Below are 25581 nucleotides of genomic sequence, written 5' to 3' on the forward strand. Positions count from 1 at the left end.
TATAGGGCATGGAAAGCATCATTCCTGAATGCAATACGAGGTCTAAACATTACAAATAGCGAAGAGATGGACCTTTTAGTGAAGTGGTTAGGTGCTGAGTCAGCTGAACACGTGAGAAGGATAAGAGCTGTGCACGTTCATCACCCACATAAAGGACTTACAATGGCTTGGGACAGGCTTGATGAGAGCTATGGGTCACCGGAGGTGATAGAGAATTCATTGTTCCAGAGAGTGGACAGTTTCCCTAAGATCTCTAACAAGGATCACAAAAGGCTACAAGAGCTAGGTGACTTGTTATTGGAGCTTGATGCTGCAAAATCTGGTGGAGACCTACCAGGACTCGCCTACCTAGACACAGCCCGTGGTATCAACCCAGTTGTGCACAAGCTACCATATAATTTGCAAGAGAAATGGCTCGCACATGGCTCTAGGTTCAAGGAGGAGTATAAAGTGCCTTTCCCACTGTTTAGATACTTTGTGGATTTCATTTGTCAGCAGGCTAAGATGAGAAATGATCCCAGCTTCTCTTTGCTCCCAAGTGGTAACGACCCACCACTATTGGGAAAATCAGTCCCTAAGTACAGCGGTCAGAGGTCTTCAATCACGGTCCACAAGACTGAAGTGTCTCCTCATGTGCCTTTGGCTGACACAATGCACAGGAGTAAAGTGGATCCTGTAAAGCTATGCCCTGTACATAACAAACAACACCCTCTACCAAAGTGCCGAGGATTTAGGGAGAAGTCCATTGAGCACAGGAAACCACTGTTAAAGCAACATGGTATCTGTTATAAGTGCTGTGCTTCATCAGCACATTTAGCCAAGAACTGTGACAGTAACATAAAATGTGCTGAATATGGGAGTGATAGCCATGTCTCAGCCCTGCACCCGGGACCTGCTCCTTGGTCCTCAGAGTCCCAAACCCCAGCATCTGTGCATGGCGGGGAGAAAGGGAACAGTGGTGAAGAAGCTACCATCTCCTCAAGCTGTACTCAAATCTGCGGGAGAGACCTCACTGGAATGTCTTGCTCTAAGATTTGTCTCGTTAAGGTCTACCCTGCTTGCCAGCAGGAAAAAGCTATCCGGGTATATGCAATATTGGATGATCAAAGTAATCGTTCACTAGTGAGGTCTGAGTTCTTTGAGCTCTTCAACATCAAAGGTCAAGACTCTCCCTACTCCCTTAAGACATGTGCAGGTGTTGTTGAGACAGCAGGCAGAAGAGCACATGGGTTTCAAGTGGAGTCCATTGACGGACAGGTTGTTATCTCTCTACCGACACTAATAGAGTGTAACACCATTCCAAATAATCGCTCTGAGATTCCCACCCCAGATGCAGCACTGTACCATGCACACTTGCAGACTGTGGCACACAAGATCCCTAAGCTTGATCCTCAAGCTCCAATCATGATCCTGTTAGGCAGAGACATCATAAGGATCCATAAGGTACGGAAACAGATAAATGGGCCACATGACTCCCCCTATGCACAAAGACTGGACTTAGGGTGGGTAATTGTTGGTAATGTCTGTCTTGTCTGATGACAAGAGGGGCCCTTCAGTCGAGGATGTACTCTTTCTGAGGATTATGGAACAGGGAGTGTATAAAGACACGGACGGCAGTTGGGGTGCCCCTCTACCATTTAGGGAGCACCGACCTCGTCTTCCCAACAACAGGTCACTAGCAGCCTACCGTCTGTTTGCACTACGCCGCTCCCTTAACAAGAAGCCTGAGATGAAGGAGCATTTCATCTCATTTATGGACAAGATATTTGAGAGTGGACATGCAGAGATAGCATCTCCCCTTGGGGAAAAGGAAGAATGCTGGTACCTTCCTTCCTTTGGGGTTTACCACCCAAAGAAACCAGGTCAGATTCGGGTGGTTTTTGATTCAAGTGCTCAATACAAGGGAGTCTCACTAAATCAGGTCCTCTTGACCGGCCCGGACTTCAACAACAGTCTTCTTGGGGTACTTATCCGTTTCAGGAAAGACTCTGTTGCCATTACAGTGGACATACAACAGATGTTCCACTGTTTTGTTGTCAGGCCAGAAGACAGAAATTTCTTGAGATTCCTTTGGTATGCGGACAACAACCTGGAAAATGGCACCACAGAACATCGCATGAAAGTGCATGTGTTTGGTAATAGTCCATCACCAGCTGTGGCCATTTACTGTCTCAGACGAGCTGCTGAGGAAGGGGAGCGAGAGTTTGGCGATGAATCAAGGCAGTTCACGTGATTTTTATGTTGATGACGGACTGAAGTCTCTACCCACTCCAGAGATGGCCATAAACTTGCTCAAAAGAACGCAGAAGATGCTAGCTAGCTCCAACCTCAAGCTACATGAAATAGCCTCAAACAGCAGAGAGGTTATGGAAGCTTTCCCTATTGAGGATCATGCCAATGACCTTAAAGATCTGGATCTTGGTGTTGTTGACTCCTTACCCATTCAGCGTAGTCTTGGACTCTGCTGGGACTTGAAGACAGACACTTTTCTGTTCCAGGTGGCGGAAGAAAGGAAACCCTTTACACGCCGGGGCCTGTTGTCGACAGTGAACAGCTTATACGACCCATTGGGATTTGTCGCACCTATCACTATTCAGGGCAAGGCCTTACTTAGGGAACTCTCAACAGAAAGTAGCGATTGGGATGCTCCGCTACCACCAGACAAAGAAGAACAATGGGCAAAATGGAGAGAATCCTTAAAAGAGCTTCAACACCTCAAAATCCCAAGGTCATATACAAGTGTGTCTCCTACGGAGGCCCAGCGCAAGGAACTCTGTGTCTTTTCGGACGCTTCAGAGAAGGCAATAGCAGCAGTTGCCTATTTAAAGATCTCAGATGGAAAAGGGAACTGTCACACAGGCTTTATATTAGGCAAGGCGAGATTAGCTCCACGGCCAGAACAAACCATACCACGGTTAGAATTGTGTGCTGCTGTGATGGCCGTGGACTTGGCAGAGCTTATAACCAGTGAGATTGACGTCAAGTTTGATGCTGTCACTTTTTATACAGACAGTAAGGTAGTTTTAGGCTACATTTTCAATGAGAGGCAGAGATTTTATGTTTATGTCAACAATCGCATCCAGAGGATCAGAAGAGGAACACAACCTCAGCAATGGCATTATGTGTCCACCGAACACAACCCCGCCGACCATGCCACAAGGTTTGCCCCAGCTGCCCGTCTGAAAGACACCAACTGGCTTTCTGGGCCTGTGTTCTTATCTCAGCCAGAGAAAACTCCTCACAAACCATTTATCTTTGCACTACTGGACCCAGAACAGGATAAGGATATTCGTCCACAGGTGACAGTGCTCACCACCACCCATGAAGATCATCTGGGTACTCAGCGCTTTGGACGTTTTTCTAACCGGAAAGTTCTGATTCGTGTCATATCTCGTTTGAGACACATTGCATGCCTCTTCAAGAAGACTTCGAAGAATCCTTCAGGAACCTGCAAAGGGTGGCATCATTGTAAGACACCCTCTACAGTGGAGGAACTGACTCAAAGCAGAAATGTCATCATTCAAGCTGTGCAGCAGGAAATGTATGCCAAAGAGATGCAGTGCATCAGGGACCAAAAAGACCTCCCCAAGGACAGTCCTCTGCGAAGGTTAGACCCATTTATTGATGAGGATAACCTATTAAGAGTTGGAGGACGCATACAGGAATCTCAGTTGGGTCATGAAGAGAAAAGACCACTGATCATTCCAAGACAGCATCATGTTGCATCCCTCCTTGTGCGGCATTACCATGTTGAGTCACAACATCAAGGACGGCATTTCACTGAGGGCAATCTTCGCTCAGCTGGATACTGGATTGTGGGTGCCAAAAGATGTATAAGCAGTTACATTTTCAAGTGCATCACCTGCCGTAAGCTTCGGGGGACTTGTGAAGTTCAGAAAATGGCTGACTTACCTTCTGATAGATTGAGCATGGAACCACCTTTCACACATGTTGGTGTTGATGTGTTCGGACCTTGGACCATCACTGCACGCCGCACAAGGGGTGGCCATGCCGAGAGTAAGAGATGGGCTGTCTTATTCACCTGCTTAAGCATCAGAGCCATCCATCTCAAAGTTATAGAGTCCATGGACACCTCAAGTTTTATAAACGCTCTGAGAAGGTTCCTTGCAATCTGTGGACCAGTCAAACACATCCGTTCTGACCGGGGAACAAACTTCATTGGAGCATGCAAAGATCTAACTATCCCTTCCAATGTTGATGGAGATGTGGTGAAGAGGTACCTTGCAGAAAAGGGCTGCACCTGGACATTCAACCTGCCTCATTCATCTCACATGGGAGGAGCATGGGAGAGGATGATTGGCGTCACCCGCAAAATCCCGGACTCAATGTTTCTCCAGTCAAGGCCTTCTAGGCTCACTCATGAGGTGCTCACCACCTTTATGGCCGAGGTAACGGCTATTGTGAATAACAGACCTCTGGTGCCTCTTTCTACAGATGCAAATGATCCATTTATTCTCTCGCCTGCCATGCTACTCACGCAGAAATGTGGCCCTCATCCCATTCCTCCAGGTGAATTCGACAGCAAAGACATGTACAAGAGGCAGTGGCGGCAAGTGCAATGCCTTGCTAGTACTTTCTGGGACAGATGGCAAAAACAGTACTTGTGTACTCTCCAGACACAAAAGAAATGGACATCCACTCGGCCAAACATTGCACCTGAATCCGTGGTGCTCATTAGAGACTGCCATTCAAAGAGAAATGACTGGCCTCTAGGAGTCGTAACTCGAGTATTTCCCAGCAAGGACGGAAGAGTCCGTAAGGTAGAGGTGAAGATCAGCACACAGAATGGGACAAAGCTGTTCCTCAGGCCCGTGACTGAATTAGTCCTGCTGCTCTCCCCTGACAATCAGGCAAAGTGACTTTCTATCCAGGAGCGGCACTATGGTAATCTTTATGGTATCTAGGGATACCAGGCGGGGAGTGTGCTGCCTCATTATCAGTTATTTTGTTTGTTGTTAGCTCCCCCTGCTGGTAGATTTTATATCAGTGTTTGGATCATGTGTGTCTCTCGCTGATGACGTCATCAGTGGGCACCAAAGTAGTCCTCCATGTTTTCGTGAGTGAGGAAGCTCAGGCCTTGTTCATCTGTCACCATCCTGACATCTGGGCATTTGAAGGCATCGTCGGTATGTTAATGTGGACTTTTGGTTCATCATTTCTGTAAATATAAATGTATTGGCTCCTGTTGTGTGGCATTGGTCAAGTTGAGAAATGAGGATAGTAAGTCATGTCAGCCTCATGTTCTGGCTAGCTTTAGCAGAGAAACTTACATGGCATATATTATATATATTATTAGCTACATATGCATCCTGTACATGTAGAAATTCTTTACTGGTGTGATTTTATGTTTATCTTTTCTGATTTAGACAACTTATTTATCGTATTAGTACACGACTGTTGACACTTTATTGGTTGTATGTTTTCCCTTTGTCAGTTTTACCCTACTGCCAGTTGCCACATTAAAGAGCATCGAGTTGCAATCATTGCTGTCTGCGTGGTAATTGGGGATGGAGTTATCTGCCTGTCAATTTATGCAAGGCGTGTGAAGAGGACAGGACAGCTTTGATGTGGGTCTGAACCAGTCTTTCAAAGCACTTTGTTACTATCGGCGTGAGGGCTACTGGCCGATAGTCATTCAGACCCGTCACTGCAGAGCTCTTGGGGACCGGGATGATGGTGGCAGTCTTCATGCAAGTGGGGACTGCTGCCTGGATGAGGGAGGCGTTAAAGATGTCCGCCAGGACGTCCGAGAGCTGGTCGGCGCAGTCTCTTAGCACCCGTCCGGGGATGTTGTCCGGGCCAGCAGCTTTCTGGGGGTTGATCCTCCTCAGCGTCCTCCTTACTTCTGCTGGTGTCACGCTGAGGGGCTCCTCTCCTGGTGAGTGTGTAAGTCTGGTGCTGGGGGGGGCACCTCTGCGTTCAGCCAGGGCTTCTGGTTCGGGTAGCAAGTCACAGTCTTGGTGGTAGCGACATCCTCTGTGCACTTGCTGATGTACCCGAGAACAGCAGATGTGTACTCCTCCAGGTCCAGCTCCCCCTCACACTCAGCAGCCTCCCTGAAGACCTGCCAGTCTGTGCAGCCGAAGCAGTCCTGCAGCACAGCGTCACCGTCACTGGGCCACACAGTGATGGTCTTCTGTGTGGGTTTGGAGCGACGCAGTGGGGGGTGGTATGCAGGGACCAGCATGATGGAGATGTGGTCGGAGAGCCCGAGGTGGGGGCGGGGGAAGGCTCTGTACGCGTCCATCATGTTGGTGTAAACACGGTCCAGCATGTTATTACCTCGCGTTGGGATGTTGACGTGTTGGTAAAACCTCGGCAGGGTGTTCTTCAGTTCTACGTGGTTAAAATCCCCCGCTACCACGTAGAACGCCTCCGGATGCTTGTTCTGAAGCGAGCTGATGTTGTCATAAAGCTCCTTCAGCGCGTTGTTAGCATTAGCATCCGGTGCTATGTAAACAGCAATCACAAACACCGCCGAAAACTTACGAGGCAGATAGTGAGGACGACACAGTCAGCTGTTCTGTCGCCTCGGAGCAGTGGCTGTTTACCAACACGCAGTTTGTGCACCAACCTTTGTTTATGTAGACGCACAAGCCGCCCCCCCGGGCTTTCCTGGATAGCCGGTTGCGGTCCGCTCAGAAGAGCTGCCGGCCGGCGAGCTGGAAGGCTGAGTCCGGCACGGTGTGGTTCAGCCAGGTTTCTGTGAGACAAATCACAGCGCAGTTCCTCATCTCCTCAGAAACACTCATCCTCAGCCGCAGCAGGTCCAGCTTGTTATCCAGAGAGCGGACGTTAGACAGGAAAAGCGACGGAATTGGGGGTCGGTTAGCATTAGCCTTTAGCCTAGCTAGCACGCCAGCGCGTTTCCCCCTCTTCTGCCGTCTGCTGCACCGCCTCCTCCTGCTCTTTGTCTGCGGCGCTCTGCTCCCCCACACCGGCACTCGTAGGAGCTTCAGCCTGCCCAGCGTAGCTCTGATATTATTGTCCATTATTGCTGTTTTTCTGGCCAAACTGTTCTTAATCCTCAAAAGTTCTGTTCTGCTATAACTCACACGCGTGGGGCGTGTGAAGTTGGGTTCAGAACCGACGTAAAAACAGCTCAAAACAGGGTGTACGCTCGGAGCGTGAGAAGCCGCTGCACTACTGCGCGCCGCCATCTTCTAGAAATTCTGTTATATCAGCAACCAGATGCCTGTACCTTGCAGAATTATATATTTTTTTAATGGACACTGAAAACTTAATGTAGTTATGAGGCCAGCTGTGTTAATATGTCTTAAAATTAAATGCAATTAACAGTCAATAGTCCACAAGTCTTAAACATAAAACATAACTTAAATCTGTCTGCTCTTAGAAAATAAGGAAGGGATTCATAGTTGTTGTTTTTTTAATTGCTGGTTTCCTGAACATGGATTAAGCGTGGTCTTGTACTGTCATTGATAAATCACTATTGGAAATTTTTCATAGTCTAGGCTCAGGCTTAATCTATGTCTGGGAAATTTAGCAGTGTGAATGACTTGACTAATTGTATGTGTGTTTATTAGTCAAACTTACCAGTAATTTTCAAAGCCAAACATTCAGAATATACAACATGTTGGATGAGTAGGGGTCTACAAACTTTTGGACATTTAATCTGAACTTCTGAAATATCTTCAGAATTTGTTCCCTCTACTGTACTAGGAAGACTTCACTCTAGATGTTACAACATTGCTGTGAGGATTTGACTGCATTCAGCCACAACAGCATTACTGAGGTCAGGTACTGATGTTGGGTGATTAGTTCTGGATCAAAAATGCCGCTTCAGCTCATTCGTGAGGACGAATATCAATTTTTTTTGGAGGTGGGCACATAAACAATTTATAAACATAAACAAAATATAAGTAAATTTAAAGCTCATATATTCAAATGCCAGTATGTATGATTTTTTTGTTTGATTTTTCAGGTTTTGCTTTTAATCTGCTTTTAAGGCTGTTAAGCTAAACATTGCTTGGGCGCACACCTTGGTGTAAGACACAGGCTGAGGGGGCACAATGGTTGTCCAGGTCTAATGTACTGTATGCCATTATGGTACTAGGGGGTGCTCCAACTCATCCCAAAGGTATTAGTGGTGCTCCATCACTTTAGAGAAGAGAGTGCCTGCTCCACATCAGTTGTATGTTTTGGTAAAGTCATTAAAACACAAAAATACATTTTACTAAAAGAAAAAAGCAAGATTTGAAAGTATTGTTCTGAGGACAAGACACCACGTATTTGGCAACAAACAAACCTTCTAATATCAGGTCTATGACTGTCGCTGTATCTCTCTTGCTCATTTCATTTCCTCTCTCAAATGCCTCGCCCTCTATTTTAGTGAACAGATGGCATGCTAGCACCTCAGAGACTATCAAAGTAAAAAAGACTTTCAGTCTGGTGGAATAAATGCATCTTTTCTCCTGTCAATATCATCTTTTTTTGCATCAGCAGATTGTCCTATTAAGACTCAAAGATTCTAGCAACAGTCCAACAGTCCCTCACTTTGCTGGTTTTAAAAACCCTGTCACTCGGTCTCCCAGATACTCCATCTTTTATTTATTGTGCTATTTATCACATTGCCCCCTAGAATTGCTGACGTCTTTGATAAATAAAATGTACTTTTCACTGTATTGTGATTAGTGAGGATTTGGAGAACTGATGACAACCAGTTAACAGTTAACTTGTTATTAAACTTTACAGTCTACTATGTCATACAACCTACAGAGGTTCCACTGGAAGCAACACACATATCCATCACCACATATTTCTGTCAGCATTCCCTCTTTGCTGCTTGTTGTAAAAATGTGTTGTTTGGTTTTGAATGTAAATCTTTAAAATGTCTACTGGCCTTTATAAAAAATGGCAGGTGCTTATAATTGCAGTTAGTTGTGATGACAGGCTTTTCGAAGACCAAGAACCACTTAGATAGAAATACTCATATGCTGCCAGAAAGGCAAGGCAAAACCCCCATGACATCAAAGGACCTGCAGGAAGGTTAAGCTGAGACATGAGTAGTGGTGCACCATTTTACTGTGCAGAACCACTTGCACAAACAAGATCTGCATGGAAGAGTCAGCAGAAGGACATTTAGTTTATAGTTTTGATATCTCATGGTACTATAAAAATGTATAACATTAGAGAGAAGCTAATTTGCATATTTGCAAATTTGCATTGTTTATTATTACATTTTTAAAGTTCTGACTCTATGAGAGAACTGCATGCACATTGATCATAAACTGCAAGTGCAGGCTAGTGTTTTAGCTTTGTAAAGATGTGTGCCTGAAACTGCTGCAAAAATAGCATTACTTTAAACCCTGACATTATTTGCTTTTTTTCCAGAAAGATCCACAGTCTCAGCATTAGTATCTACCCCTAGGCTTTTCATGATCAAGTCCTTATGCATAAAATGTCAACACTAAAGGAAGCACTGATCAACTCAATGCAAGCATCAATTAAGTATGCAGTGATGAAACTCACAATATGCAGCATGATGTAATCACCCAGTCGAGGAGCACTATCAATGCGAACCAGGATGCCATCTTTGATGGTGGTACTGAAGCCTACAGCCAGTCGGTCTGTTCTTGTGCTGGGTCGTTCATTGCTGGGCCATGTGTAAGTAATTAATCCACCACCTTTTCCAAAGATATATGTGGCTCCCGCTGCAGAGAGATGAGGGAAAGACAAGATGTCAAATCAAGTTAGGTGACCTTTATCCTTTTTCAATATAAATTGTATATCCTGAAATGAAAATTTAAATAAATTGAGCACTGTGTTGTTTATACTCATTCATTTTATGCTGCACTGATTGATTGTCTGATTAATCGTTGAGCATTACTGAACTGAATCTGCCTCACTGATACTTTCTGCAAAATTTCCTAACACGATGTCACCTCAAATGCACGCAACCAGCTTCATAATTTAGTTTTTACTCTAAAACATCATCCCACTAACTATTTTTTTATGAGGAGAGTGAAATAGCCCAAAAGTTAGGTTGCAGCACTGCCTGCTGCACTTATCAAAGCACAAAGGTCAGGATACAAACACTCACTCACTCACTGATTATTTTTTAAATTTAACAAAAACAGATCAAATGCTACTAAGTAGTTTCCAAGGGTTGCATTTGAGACACTGAAATATCGTTCAAAAGCCTCTTTTCCACTGTAAGTGTTTTGAGAAAGTAGGGTAACCTATTGGCATTTCCATTTGGACATGGTTCCATACAGAACATTTAAAAATGGGCTCAGTGTGATTTTCTCTACGCGGTTAGTAGAGAAAGTGCTCAGGGTCACAGAACTGTTTGGCAGGATGATGTGATAACTATTCATGGATTAGCATTTATGTCAATTAACATTTATGTCAATACTGTGCCACTGCATTCTATGTTATTTCAAAAGAGAAAGAAATTTGCTCACACAGACACCAAATAAATGAAAGTAGTACACGATTTTAAATTCACCACTTAATAAACTTCAAGGTTTCAAATTCAACAGCAATTTCTTAATATTAAACAGTGCTGCTAACCAGGAGAGAGTAGCTGGTTAGTATTAGTCTATCTAGCATGCTGCTAGCTCTGCTCACCACAGAACGTTACTAGATTCTGACTAACAAAGGCTTTACTCACACCAATTAAGATGACTCAAATCTGAGGAAGCAAAGATTTCTGTTACAGGGACAGAAAGGCACAACATGTTCTGTTGTATATGGCTTGGTAGCCTCCCAGCTAAGCTAATGATAGCTGGCTCCTCACTCCTAGCCAGCTTAGATAATGAGATCCAAAGATCCCACTTAAGTATTTCTGGTTTTTGAGTGGTGTCACAGCTTTCTGATTTGGCAGCACTGCAGATGGAAAAAGAAAACGTAACTGGTCTCACAGGTCCATATCAGTAGAGAATGGCATGAGTATGACCTTGAGCACCATTTGGCTCTACGGTGGAAAAGAGGTTGGAAAAAGTTTATCTGTGGTTCCTTATATGCTACCCTGTGGTGAATTAAATATGGCTCTGAGGACTTAGTGGTTATGGAGGAGTAGAACCTGGTCTTACATCTGTGTAAGTTCTTTTCACTGTGTGCGCTCAGCTCCTGACCTCCAAGCTACTTATACAGAACTCTTTTCCAGACAAAAAGTGGAAAAAAAGGATAAAGAAAAAGGTGGTAACATAAGCATCACCAACAAATTCATATCTCCACAAATAAGTATCCTTAGACTTTAGAACCTAAGCCTAAGCCTAAAAAGTCTTAGAGTTACCTACCTAAATCTGTAACATTCATAAACATCACTTTTGCAATGCTGTTAATATCATCCACAGAGCCCTGAAAGCACATCTTAGTCAATTGAGGTCAGGTCTCATGGGCAGTAGGATTAAAATATCAGAATTTATGTGAAGGTTATCCAACAGAAATACAATAAGCTTAATAAAGAGATCAAAGAAAGTCATTGGAACACATCAGTGAGATAACACAGCTGAAGGAATCCTCAAACAGTTTTGGGGGCAATACACAGGAGAAGGAATCACGGGTACCATAGCATGATTCCCAGCATGTGGCACACTTTCCATCTCCTCCTTATTTGATGCTGCATGAACAAATGGAAGACAAAGACCATTCTGTTGTGGAATGTTCATGAAAAGGTGGCCACCAGGTCAATCAGTTGGGATTTAATCATCGCAAATGAGGTGATTCAAAAAGAGGGCAATGTCTATTAAGCCTCCACGTGTGATTTCAATTCACAACAAATCTGCAACATTATTTCATGCCTCACAAATAACAAATCCAAAGCTAATTACGTTTAATAATTTGTTGAACCTGATACACTTGCAGTAATAGTAGTCATATCAAATATTTATAGTAATGTAATAATAAAACCTGGTAATAAACAACATCTGTTTTTGCCAGTCAGAACACAATGTATGGCTAAAATGGAGCACAATGTCACGTAGTTCCTTTATCAAAATGAGGTGCTCCTTCTGCAGTGTCAGTCTTTCAGTCTTCGCCTTGCTTGCAGTGCCCCATGTTGTTATTGCTATTGAATGTGTCATATAAAGCTGATGTAAATATCTGCACTACTTGGATATTTCAGTCCTTGCTATGTGGTATTCTTGGGAGTATTCAGGCAGGCAGATTTGAGTGAACATTCCATACAATTGGTCAGTCAAGGCCCAAAATATATTAAAGATTCTAGTAAAACTAATTTAGCTTGAATAACACTCTATTTGGAATAGCATTGGTGATCTTGCCTTGGAGTAGATTTGACATAGCTCAATGAAAGCATGGATATGCCTTTTCAGATCACCACTTAATACATGGCATCAGCAGTCAAAAGACAGCATTTTGTGACTATAAGTAATTATTGTCTGTGCAGACTGAATTAATTTAAGGTATACATATTTTTTCAACCCAGTAATATAAGAGCAGCACTTTTTGCTTCTTAGTGATTCATTCTGTATGAGCCATCTTGCTTCACTGCTGCAGTGCACATGAGGTTCTGATGTACATGCCAAACCCCAGGGAGACAATTATCTCATTCAGAGAATTTGCTTAATATATGAGAACACCCTTCAGTCCTCACACTACATACTGTATCACACACACACTGCACCAATATGCTATTTTACATTCCACAACATTGAGAGTGAAAAGAGAAAGCAGTAATCATGAACCTGTTTTTAATGCTAAGCTTTTTTATATCTGGTGTTTTATATATGAATTCATTGGTTTAAAATGCATTTCTGCAAGAGTTTGTGGCTCTTTAAGTCCAGTCTTTCATTTCTTGATGCTAATCCTGAAAAATTAGGTGAGCTGTCAAACATAGGACAATTTCTTCCTCCCTCAGAAATGTATGCTATTTGAATTTGAGTTGATTCAAAACCTGTGACATGAATTGTGTTTGTGTCAAACTGCATTATGACCAATGATACTATGTCTTCTTTTCAGAACAACTGTAGATATGTCCCTGCATTAGTCTTGACCATGTAAAAAATCCTTCAAATTTCTTACATTTTTTTTTCTTCATCTAAAATATAGTTAAGCATAGTCATGTCTCTTAAGAAGGCTTTTCTAATAATATTTCTTTCTTCTTTGAGCTAAATATATTCACCATTGTGCAAAGCATCTACATGCTATGCCCTGGATAACAGTCTAAAGAACAGTTTAAAGTCTGACTTCTTAATTATTTATTTATGCTTATAAAGTATGTTGGCAGCAGGGATTAAATTGGGATTTAGAGATTGGGGTGTCCCGTTATGTCCAAGGGTGTCAACAATGTGAGAAAAATCTTTTTCAATTTATGTGAAATTACATAGAAGTTGGAAGAGAAAAAAGAACCAATAGTGATACATTCAAAAAAATACTATCAACAACTTTGAACATAATTTTATTCAATATTTGGCATACTGTTTTGCCCTAAATCCAGTTAAATGTGTTCTCTTTATAATAAAGCAAGCAGTTGATCAATGTTCTGTGGGTACTGAGGACATTCACAATATGTTCAGAAAAGCATGTTGTATTGTGACATAATTTATCACAATAACGATATATGTTGTCATTTTGCATAGCCCTATTGGAGACTTTTGGACATATAATGTACATTTTGCAACGATGACTTAGATAATATCCCCTGAACTTTTGGAACCATGTACCCTGGCCTAAGCGTGCTTGTAGATATTGCACACATTTTATATTTGTCTTGAGATATTCTAAAGAAATACATGTGTGTATACTGAATATTTCACCATTGCTTCAAATGTGGCTCAGCTAAACAGAACACCAGAATCGTGTATTTAATAATTACTCATTAATACATTAATACAAAGAAATGATCAAAGTGTCACAAATAGTGTCAAAAACCAAGACCACGGGAGGATATTGTTCTTGTTATGGATTGCAGTGAACACTGGAGCAGTTCACTTAAAATATGAATGCACTATGGACCAAAGACCAAAGAAATCTACACTGGCCAAACATAGACTGAACCACTATCTTCTCTCTGCATACTTTCTACATACCTTCTTCTTTCTGCAACAGATGAATTTCTGATGCAGTTTCGTCACATTTGTCACACTGGTATTGTCGACTACTGTATTTAATAAAATTTTACTTCTGTCCCTATATGACTTTCATTACAGATTTTCAATGTCAAATATGTCAGTATGATTGCAAAGTGAACCTCAACTAAAATGGAACTCATTTTCTGTGTTAGTCGAAACCAAGAGAACCAAACTACAAATGTAGCCACAACCTTAAAGCTGTTTTAATACCTAGTTTGTTTTCTATATTCCAAACCAGGCTTTGGCATTTTGTGACACTGAACCTTTTCTTTTAGTTCTTTTAGTTGTGTCGTACTACAACGATTCGAAAACGTTCACCAAAATATTCAGTGCTTTCTTTTTAATGTTCGGTAGCCTACTGATATAAACATATTATTGTACACCTAACATTCATTAAAACAGAAAGGTGTAATGTCTACATAAATTAAAATCAAACCAATAAAATTAAACCTCACTTGATCTACACATCTTTATGAATGAATGGTTTTTCAACTTGGCTTTAACCAATAAGGTCGCTGATGCCTGGCCAAAAAGATGAATTACGTGCCAAAATTAAATGCACTGCTTTGCAATTATTTAATTTCTTTAAGCCATTATTAGCAGCAGCTCATATGAGCATATATCATTAATCAAATGTTTAAAATGCCAAATAATACAAACAGTATGGCGCTGATGTGCTGCTAGAAGAAGAGAAAAACAAACCCTGATTTTGAATTCTCTTATTTGGTGCAGATGGTTGTAATAATGTATTCCCTCTGGCAGCAAAATAAGCCAGTATTCATTTGGAAGTGGACCAAGAGCTGCAATTTTTGGTAGACCAATGTTAATATGTTTAGTGCGCACCTGTGTATGGGGGCACTGTTCACACCTCTAAAAACAAACCAAACTAAAGAAGTTGTTCAGAAGTTGTTCATCTGCAACAAACAAGGTACATGTGAAAACACCAGGGTTCAGTTCAGTCAAACCAAACCTGCCCATGTGAAAGTTCTTAAAGGCATTAAGATGTGACTTCATCTTTAATTATGATAACTCGGCAAACCTCAGCCTCTCTTTTGCTTGCAACCCCTGACCCAGGAATAGAACTCTCTCACAGACACTCACATACACATCCAGTAAGAGTGTGTGATGATTCTGTGACCATCTTTGCTGCTGTCACACAATTACCCAGCACCCATACTGAGAACAGTGGGAGTCCCAGAAGCCCTCAGACTGAGAGGTAGGTATGAGACACACACACACACACACACACACACACACACACTTCTGGAGCGGTGTTTGTACTTTTATCTCATAAAGTGGTATCTCATGGGCTTTCAGCAGAGCTGTCTCCCTGCAGTATAGAAAACAGGACAAATACGTTTGATGTGGTGCAATATTATGCTGTGGTGCTGAGGCACTGGTGGAATGAAAGCAAGGAGAAAAAATGAAAATATGAAACTATGCACATGCAGACCGTTTCTAAGCCAGCAGAGTAGTATTGCCATTTGAGCCAGTATTATCATCTATGACTAAGACAATTTATTAACAGAGGTTGCATCTCAGCCACTTCATAGGCTATAATGCAACTTCTGCAGGAATGCCTGCTTATAAACTACAAAGTAATATTCAAAATCCATGTTGTCTCTGTATTGTTTCTAGAATGAGTTTTGCAGTGAAAATGATTTGCCATGTTACACCTTTCTATCTTACTGTGTTTTCAAATAATTTTGTTCAAAGATCAATGGCTGTTACCCCACAAAGGTTTAATGTCTAATTATGATGAGACCATTCCACCTGTGATTAACAATGCAGCCCTAACACAACCAAAGCATTCTTAAGGTTAAGACTTCACCTCAAACAATTTTGTGGGTTCACCTATGGAAAATGATTTCCTCTGACTAATCTTTTCTAATAATAAGCCAATGTTCAATGGAAATGCAAGTGGAAATAGTATTAGGTAGATGAATCTGAGCTAGCCAAGCATTTGATGACAGGTGGGGCTAGTGCAAGAGAGAGGTAACTCATGACACTGGGGAAGTGAAATATGATATTGATGATGGTTAATATAACTTTCCCCTACATGGTGATGTGACCACAAATCAGAAGACGCTTTAGAGGCAAAAGTCTTTACATTTTATAGACCGTTCCTAGAAAATAAAATATGATAAACTGCACTTAATATGACCAGGCAAATGAACTATACATGCAAAAAAACTTTTTTTTTTCATTTTCATGTCAGGTTTCAATGTCAGTCTTTCAGAATAAAATTTATATGAGCATTTCAGCTACACTACATTTCCAAAAGTATTCACTTGTCTGCCCTGACACACATATGAACTTAAGTGATATCCCATTCTTAATTCATTGGGTTTAATATGTTGTTGGCCCACCTTTGCTGCTATAATAGTTTCAACTTTTCTAGGAAGGCTTTCCACAAGGTTTATGAGTGTGTTTATGGGAATTTCTTTTTTTTTTTCTTCTTTTTTTTTGAGGTCAGACACTGATGTTGGGAGAGAAGGCCTGGCTCACAGGCTCCGCTCTAATTCATCCCAAAGGTGTTCTGTCAGGTTGAGGTCAGGACTTTGTACAGGCCAGTCAAGTTTTTCTACACCAAACTCGCTCATCCATGTCTTTATGGACCTTGCTTTGTGGACTTGTGCACAATAATACTGGAACAGGAAGGGGCCATCCCTAAACTGTTTCCACAAAGTTAGTAGTAAGGAAATTTGACAACTGGACTTGTTGCACAGGTGACATCCTATCACGGTACCATGCTGGAATTCACTGAGCTCCTTAGAGTGACCTATTCTTTCACAGATGTTTGTAGAAGCAGTCTGCAGGCCTAGGTGCTTGGTTTTATACACCTGTGGCCATGGAAGTGATTGGAACACCTGAATTCAGTGATTTGGATGGGTGCATGAATACTTTTGGCAAGATAGTTTATATACAGTTATATGACAATGTAAGTAATTGAACAGTCTTCCCCTAGGTCAAACAAAAGCATACAAACACGGATTATTGCTAATAAAACAGAAGAAAAAATAAAGAGCAAACCAACAGTTCTATCTGGATATTCAAATCCAGAGTTGTTTTGCTGCACCTAGAGTACTTCATTTTTAACCAATGGATCTGCCTGGATGGAGCTTTTTTTTCCTACTAGTACTGCAGCATTCTTGGTCTCCCCCGTGGGGAAGAATATACCAATTAGTGTCACCAGTGTCAACAAGTGAAAATGTTACATCACACTTAGATGTAGCTATTATCACTGGTGATGATCAAAGGGTTAAACTCATTTTTCTATTCTGAGTGCGAAGAATGGCTTATTTTGTCTGCTATGCAGGCCAATCCAGACTACACTTAAACTCTGGCTGCCACGATCAATTATATTATTACCTGAGTATTATACCTATTATCTAGACATTTAATCAGTTAGTTTAAGGTTAAATATTAAAAACTGGCTTAACACAACATCAGAAATTTGAACCAAGTCATTTACCTCAAGCAGGGAATTGTAACAGCCCTAGCCTAGTCTTATTTTAAGCATTTTTTTGCAAGGAGCAGCATGATCTGCCATCTGTCTCACAAGAGGAAGGAATTAGTACAGCTAGAAGTCGAATAATGTGTTAACGAGAGAGAGCGAGAGAGAGAGAGAGTATTTTCAAATCATAATACTTTTACTCAAGCATATTAGTGAGTAAAGAAATCTACTTATATATTTGCTATTCATAATTAGTTATTTATTCCCTTCCCTTGTGTTTGATTTAATTTGGTTTTGTTGTTGACAACATCTGTACTGCTTTGTGATTGGTGGAATGTCAGATTTTATGTTTTAGCATTTTATCTTAGCCTGAAATAAAAAAAATTGAAAAACAGCTATTCAAACTATAAGTTGCTCAGCACTTGAATAGTTTTTTAACCTGATACTTTTTTATTTTTACTTAAGTTCTTTGAAGATACTTTTACCTGTGTCATTACTTTCTCCCAAGCATCAATACTTTTACTTGAGTACTGATTTACGCTACTCTACCCACCTCTGTCTGGACTTTGGAGTGGTCCATCCAATGTTTGACTTGCAAATGTTCTTTATCTATTTAATTTTCTCAATTCTGGCTCCTTGACAGCTACATGTTTACATTCCCATTTGATCAAAGATGAAAGCTTTAAGTGCTTATTATTTGATGGTCACAATTTTGGTGCTCTAAGTTAAATAAATGAGTCACTAATGAATTACTATATTAAATGAATAAATAGTGTGCTCTGATTTTACACAGGACTGTACATGCTTAAATTCCTGAGTAAAATGCTCCAAAGCAAATATTTCATGATGCATCATTCCCTTGAAACTTTTTTTTCTTCAAAAGATAATCCATTAAATCCATAGTTTGAGGGATAACATGACATTTCGGGTCACAGCAGCAGCCCTGGGATGGAAAGAAGGGACTATTATAAAGAATAACTGAGATAAAATTGGCTGCAAGTAAGAACTCATTTATAATTCAGCCTTCTCAGGGGATGGGCTGTTGCCTGTTTGCCATTCCAACGCTTCACTGTATTCAGACACTGCAGTATAGGAAAACCAGTTAAAGGAGACAAAGATAAGTGATAATTCCAAAACAACATCTGGAGTTTCATATCCAGTTCATTAAGAGCTACAGTAGATACTGTTTTTTTCAAAATGCTTCCAAATGTACACTCTGCGTGTGATTAAGATTTGGAACAATATATCCAGAAATATCTAGCATTTCGGGACATACACAACAACTTGTAGAGACAGGCTAGCACTGATTGAATAGCATACTTGTTGGGATGACTAAGGCATGACAAGATGTAATTAGTGACAATATGGAAATGATGCTTGAATGCACCTCGGATGGCGATATTCACTTGAGGTTAATTAGAAGGTCTGGACTGCAGTGAAAGGAGCCAATATGCTGGAGGTGATAATGCAGACACATTTACAACACTGCAGCCTAACAGCCACAATCGGCATGAAATTAACTGCTATTTTCTGATGCACTTGTTTCAAACTGAGAGAAGGAATCTGCTGCACAAAGCCACATTTCCCTTTCAATTTTGACTGTGCATACCAAAGCTGTAGGATAAATTGGAAAATGAAAAAAAAAAAAAACCCACTTCTTAGCAGAGTAATCCTGCCTTTGTTGACAACTTCAAATAAGAATCCTTCTTGTTCTATCAAGTGGCTGGGGCACCAATGCACTCAACAATTATTCGAGGCGAGATCTGATAGAGATATCCGATAGTGAAAGACACTTCTTTGTGGTCTGCTCCTGTTCTAATCTCTTCGATAACATGGCACAAGTCCTCATTATTCAGTCTCAGAGCCTGGCCGGCAGGGAAAAAGTATCCTACTGGTTGGCATGGCAACCATGCCTGTCAACCTCAATACTTTCGATAAGAGCACGTATTGAAGCAAATGCTGCCAATCTCTCTTGTTCTGACCTATGGTTCCATATGGGCTAGAGGGACAGAGTTGTATGAATGTATAACTCAATTCCCTTTGATCTCTCTCCCCCGCTTCACCTCTCATTCTCTCTCGCTCTCTGTCTCTCTTGGGGAGTCATGTCAGAGTGCAGAGACAGTGCCCTTTCCGCTCTTATATAAGTGGTGCACTGTCTTGGCACAGCGAGCCGTGTAACATGCTGGAATAGCTCATTGTGATGGGGCTGGCCATTGAGAAGCTGAACTTAAATATTCAGGAGATTTATTTTTTTCATTTTGTGACTGGGGGATCATGGTAAACTGTGATTCTTTCTGTTTTAGAATACTGCTTAGTTTTCAGTCTATGTTTTTTCTGGTGTTTTCTGTGGACAAACCATAGAGGGCCAATATGATCCCAATATGGTCCTAATGACTTGTGCAAGTTTAGCTGCACTCAGACCTTGTCTCCATCGATAATGACTTCAAAAAGTTCTAAATAAACAATTCACCCATACAGTTATATGACTAAACAGACAGATGTCTGTGCATCCTACATGATGTGACATTTCCCGTGTCATGGCTGTTCTCACCAAGGGAAAAAGCCCAAACACAAAGCAAAAATTAATGTCCTTAAGATTGTTATTTAGCTGGGATGCAGAGGTCTACTTGTTATTTATTTCCAATCCTTATCAAAGCTAAGAAATTAGTAATTAAGATTGCTGATGCCTCGCATTTGGGAAACAGATGAGTGGAAAGAGAATGATACAATAGGTTCCCTAGGACAACTGTAATTAAGATAAAACTGTGAAGCTTTTTTACAACAGTAACTCAGACTTCAGTTATACAGATCTATTTAACTCTTGAAAGTTGCATCAATGTCCGCTAATACTGTCCAAAGAGCAGATTCAAAGTTTTCAATCATCAGATGTCTGTGTATAACAGAAGATTAAACTTGTATTTTTGTATTTTCCTGACAACGAAACAAGTGGAAAAATGACAAAGCGCAGTGAAACTTGTCGCTAGGTCAATGTAAATGTAAATGTAACCATAAAGGTAAATGATCGTGTAATTCTATAACTGCTTTGAAACAGTAATAAATATTAAAAGATAGAAAAAAAGCAGACAGAACTTTTTAAGGGTTAATGATGGCACATCATTTGTGCAAGCAGTCCTGGTTATTACACATGGTCCGTTGGAGCTTTGTATCTCTCGCTTGCTTGCTCCTTCAGTTACTCTCCCAGCCTCTCTTCTTTTTCTCCCTTACTCACTCTCTTTGAAGATGTACTTAACTGAACTGATGAGAAATTTCAGGCAAAGAACAGAGGCTTTCAGAGCAGCTCATGAAAGGCACTGGAAAAGCTGGCATTTGGAGTAAGAGAAGGGGGAATTGGGGAGGGAGGTGCTATGTGCAATGTCTCTGTGCACCATTACAGAAAAAAAAACCAGAAAGCACACTGAAATCCCACAAACCTCGACCCGCACACCTGATCGCCTACACAACACACATGAGAATGAGCCTGCTCACAGAATAAAGCTAAAGTGGTATGCCCACAGCACCCGAACTGATGAAAAGCAGAATGCATTTATTTAAAAGCAAACTGGCCCAATATTTCATTCAAACACATGGAACCCTTTTCAGATCATCATGTTTATGTAGAGCAGACCTCATGTGCCAAAAAAAAAAATATGATAATACAAGTCTTACCCTCGTAAGTCTTAGTCTCTAAGTCTTATTATGTGGACAAATATTCGGCAGTATGAAGTTAAAGACAAATGCTACTCTGATTTCTGTATAATGGTGATAGGAACCATGGGTCACAATGTCTACAACTCAAACATTTTATTTGCTATTCAACATAATCTATAAACCTACATGTGCCTTTAGAGTTTGATGTTAACAATGGTGAAAAAGTGGTAAATCTAAAAAATAAATAATTAATAATAATGCCATGTATGTATATCTCAAAACTATTATAAACCAAGATATGTATCAGGCAATACATCCTTGATCATATCATGTCATCATAATAGTTTTCTGTGAGGTAGCTTTAGAGCTTTAAAAGGATTTGAATGTCAGTTCCCATCACTACTGCTGTGAACAATTCTGATTTTTTCTGAGTATTTCACATCAAATCACCCTGAATGACTTTGTTAACTTCAAGATCTTGAATTTTGAAAAAAGGTTGAATTCCTGTTCAAATACAACTTCAAGAACATAGTTACAAACCACATTTGTAATTGGTGATGAACTGAGATAGGTAAAATCAACTTAACCAAAAGCTAATATGCATTGCAAAACATGACAAGGTTTTGAATCACTTTTCTACGCTCAAACAAAAACAAATACAACCACTTCTATTCTATAAACTAGATACACAAGCAAACAAACAAACCAATCATTCCTTTTTAGACAAGCTTTTCCTGGTGATGGGACAACAAAGTGGGCCTCTGAGGGTTGGCATATTTTGCATTTCAAAATCATGGTGTCAAAGCATGTCAACTTTACTCAGCTCTCCCACAAAAAAAGATGTTTCTGGAGATACACAGCAGGAGGGATGTGCACATGACAAACTGGAGTTTTCCAGTGAGGAGACTAGTACAGACTGAAAGCAAGATGGATCATTTTCTTCATGCCTGAGACCACAGACTGTGGATAGTGATAATATGTTTTAATATGGCTATTATCTATTATCAGTGGTCTAATCAACAAAGAGTCTTAAAGTTTAATGAAAGATGCATTTAACACACGCTTATCATATCCTTTTTTTAGTAAATGTTTTCCTTTAGAAACAGACATCTGGGTATAGTTTCTCCTGTATTGCTAGAAGCTGTGTGCTATGAATGTAGAATGAATGAAAAAAGTAGGGAGGAGTTGTAAGGATTCCAAAAGCCAGTTTCAGCAACCAAGGATCAGAACGCCAAGGCCCACGCCTTCGGACACTGCCCGATCCACAACGCACCGAACCCCTACTACTGCCCCTCCCATTGGTGGTGGGTCGATGGGAGGGGGGACTCCTTGTAACTCCTTCGGGCTGGGCCCGGCCGGGCACCATGAGTAAATGCCCGGCCACCAGACGCTCGCTGGCGAGCCCCTCCCCCAGGCCTGGCTCCAGGGTGGGGCCCCGGTAACCCTGTTCCGGGCAGGGTACACAAGTCCTGCTTTAGGCCGTGAACTTCAGCTTTCGCTGGTTGCAGCCGAGTGTGAAGCGGCTGGGATGAGAATCAGTACCTCTAAATCCGAGACCATGGTTCTCAGGAGGAAAAGGGTGGAGAGCCCTCTCTGGGTCGGGGATAGGCTCTTGCCTCAAGTGGAGGAGTTCAAGTATCTCGGGGTCTTGTTCACGAGTGATGGTACAAGGGAGCGGGAGATTGACAGGCGGATTGGTGCTGGGTCAGCAGTGATGCGGGCTCTTTACCGGTCTGTTGTGGTAAAGAAAGAGCTGAGCCATAAGGCAAGGCTCTCGATTTACCGGTCGATCTACGTTCCCACCCTCACCTATGGTCATGAGCTTTGGGTAATGACCGAAAGAATAAGATCGCGAATACAAGCGGCCGAAATGAGTTTCCTCCGCAGGGTGTCTGGACTCTCCCTTAGAGATAGGGTGAGAAGTTCAGTCATCCGGGAGGGACTCGGAGTAGAGCCGCTGCTTCTTCACGTCGAGAGGAGCCAGCTGAGGTGGTTCGGGCATCTGGTTAGGATGCCTCCTGGACGCCTCCCTCGGGAGGTGTCACAGGCGAGTCCACCTGGGAGGAGACCCCGGGGAAGACCCAGGACACGCTGGCGCGGCTATATCGCCCAGCTGGCCTGGGAGCGCCTCGGAATCCCTCTTGGAGAGCTGGTGGAAGTGGCTGGGGAAAGGGAGGTCTGGGCTTCATTGCTTAGGATGCTGCCCCCGCGACCCGAACCCCGGAGAAGCGGAAGATAATGGATGGATAGATGGATGGGAGTTGTAAGGATATACATACTGAGCACTACAGTATAAACAAGTACAAGTCACTACAGTATGAAATAAGGCAACGCATCAAAGAATTTTACAGAAAACATTTGTTCCATCATATTCTGAACTACCTTGATCAATTAATTATTTTTCACAAGGTGAAATGCTTCAAATTCTTTTTGCCAGGTTGAGAAATCAGACACATGCATATAATATGATACTTATACGTTGGATACACGTTTCATATCAAAATGCTATGCTATTCTCATTGCTACTTTCCAAAACTGCTGCAGCACCTTCAACAGCTGTAAACTCTTTGAATGCCACGTGTCCACGGCATAATGGAAAAGTCCTTAGTTATTTTGTGACTGTCCACTGGTCATTTTGACACAAAATGTACATGGACAAATTAACCCACCAATTACACATGGTGAGAGGTAGATGTGTATCTGAACTCCTCTTCACACAGGATTTTGTGATAAGATGGAATGTAAAGGGCAGACTCTACAGCAGCATTGAAGCATTGAAATTGAAAATGCTTCTATTTTGCATTGTTCTCTAATTTAATGCAAAATGATTCGTTACAAATGATATCAGGTTAATAATCTGTATGCAAAGTAGTCTTTGAAATATTTACATGAATTTAAGAATTTATATGTATCTCCCCTTTTGTTTTAATTGCATGCGAGCTGGCACAGATCAGTAATACTAAAAAAAAAATGGTGAGTGGATCAAATCCACCTGAAAGCCATATGAATACAAGTTTCAATAGAAGGAATAAGACTAAAAAAAAATAAAATAAATAAATTCAGATTTTCAATGTGGTCTCAGTCTTTTGTATCTTACTGTTGTATTTCATTCTTTACTCAACATACATTTGTGATGTGTATATTTGACTTGATAGTGAAATTGCAATACAAGTGAAATGAAACTGAGGCACTTTGTTCATGCAGAAGAAAGATCGGTGACATAAATGAATGACTAGGGTGAGGTATCATTCAGCATTTTCGATAGATAGTAATATTGGTACTTGATACCTGAATGTTACTTTTTTTGATACCTTCTTTTGCAATACAAGCTAGAAGTGGGTGTGGTTAAAACCAGAAACAAGTGTGAAGCACTGGAGGCTGGTATATTTCAAGAGTTTACAAGAGTATTGCATTGTATTACAAGAGGCTCTGATATTATTAACATGCATGCGAAATACAACCATTCATCAGTCTACATTTTGGAACAAGCATGCTTGCTGGCTCACTGACTGCATAGGTATAGAAATCAGAATTTCATTTGAAAACTGAATTTAGATACACAGCTGTACACAACAGGCGATAAAAATCGGTTAGAAACTACCAAAAAGATCTAATGCTCTTAGAAATGCAATACACAAATGAGCATTTGTGAATTTAGGAGGTGTAGTTAAAGCCACACTTAAATGTGTTGTATTGCAATCAGTTACACCTACCAATTAAGTATAGAATTTTATTGCTTTGTTCATCATTGTTAGCATCCATTTAATTTACATTTACATTTACGGCAATTTTGCTGACGCTCTTATCCAGAGCGACTTACAATTTTGATAATAATTGTTTTAAGTGATAGCAAATTACCTTTAAATTAATTTTATGGTATTTGTCATAGCTTCATTAAGCCACATACTGATCAAGGGCCATACATGAAAGGATATTTAGTGTTGTACCTTAGATTAATCACACAATATTTTGAAAATGAAAAGGAAAGATTTGACATTAATTCAGTAAAAGTCAAGGATTCCCTCAGGGAGGATTCTGAACAGATGGAACAGGACATGTTTTCTTAACAGTGAGGCAAGATGCCCCTTATTTTTCCTTTTGTGCTATAAAACCAAAACTGTCTGCTATTCCAATTCAGTTCCCCTAACCATGCAGACTTACATATCACTATCCTGTAAACTCATGTACAAATATGGTTATCTTCACAGTAAATGTTGTTATGGGGGACATTTTCCCCCCTACCAAATATAATTTAACAATACAATTTTAACACCACTGGAATAAGCAAGTTGTGAGTCAAAGTCTGTTTTAATCCTATCTGACATGTGCTCATAGTTCTTGTTTCAGAATCACATTCACATTTCTATCTATAGTGGGACATAAAAAGATGATTGCAGCTGC

The 25581-nt window shown here is 41.0% G+C and overlaps 1 protein-coding gene across 21 annotated transcripts in view; it reads right to left on the reverse strand.

The window, feature by feature from the left end:
- nrxn3b (neurexin 3b) overlaps window positions 1–25581 on the reverse strand; it is a 327545-nt gene that overhangs the window by 70141 nt on the left and 231823 nt on the right. For all 21 annotated transcript variants that reach the window (XR_005130195.1, XR_005130194.1, XR_001856481.2 and 18 more), the window contains one exon: window positions 9511–9692. Coding sequence is in view for 18 of the 21 variants with exons in the window: in XM_017681460.2 (XP_017536949.2) it covers window positions 9511–9692 (182 nt within the window). In the remaining 3 variants the exon portion in view is untranslated. The remainder of the gene's footprint in view (window positions 1–9510; window positions 9693–25581) is intronic.

This window comes from Pygocentrus nattereri, chromosome 4, assembly GCF_015220715.1.
Source record: "Pygocentrus nattereri isolate fPygNat1 chromosome 4, fPygNat1.pri, whole genome shotgun sequence".
Classification (NCBI taxonomy): Eukaryota; Metazoa; Chordata; class Actinopteri; order Characiformes; family Serrasalmidae; genus Pygocentrus; species Pygocentrus nattereri.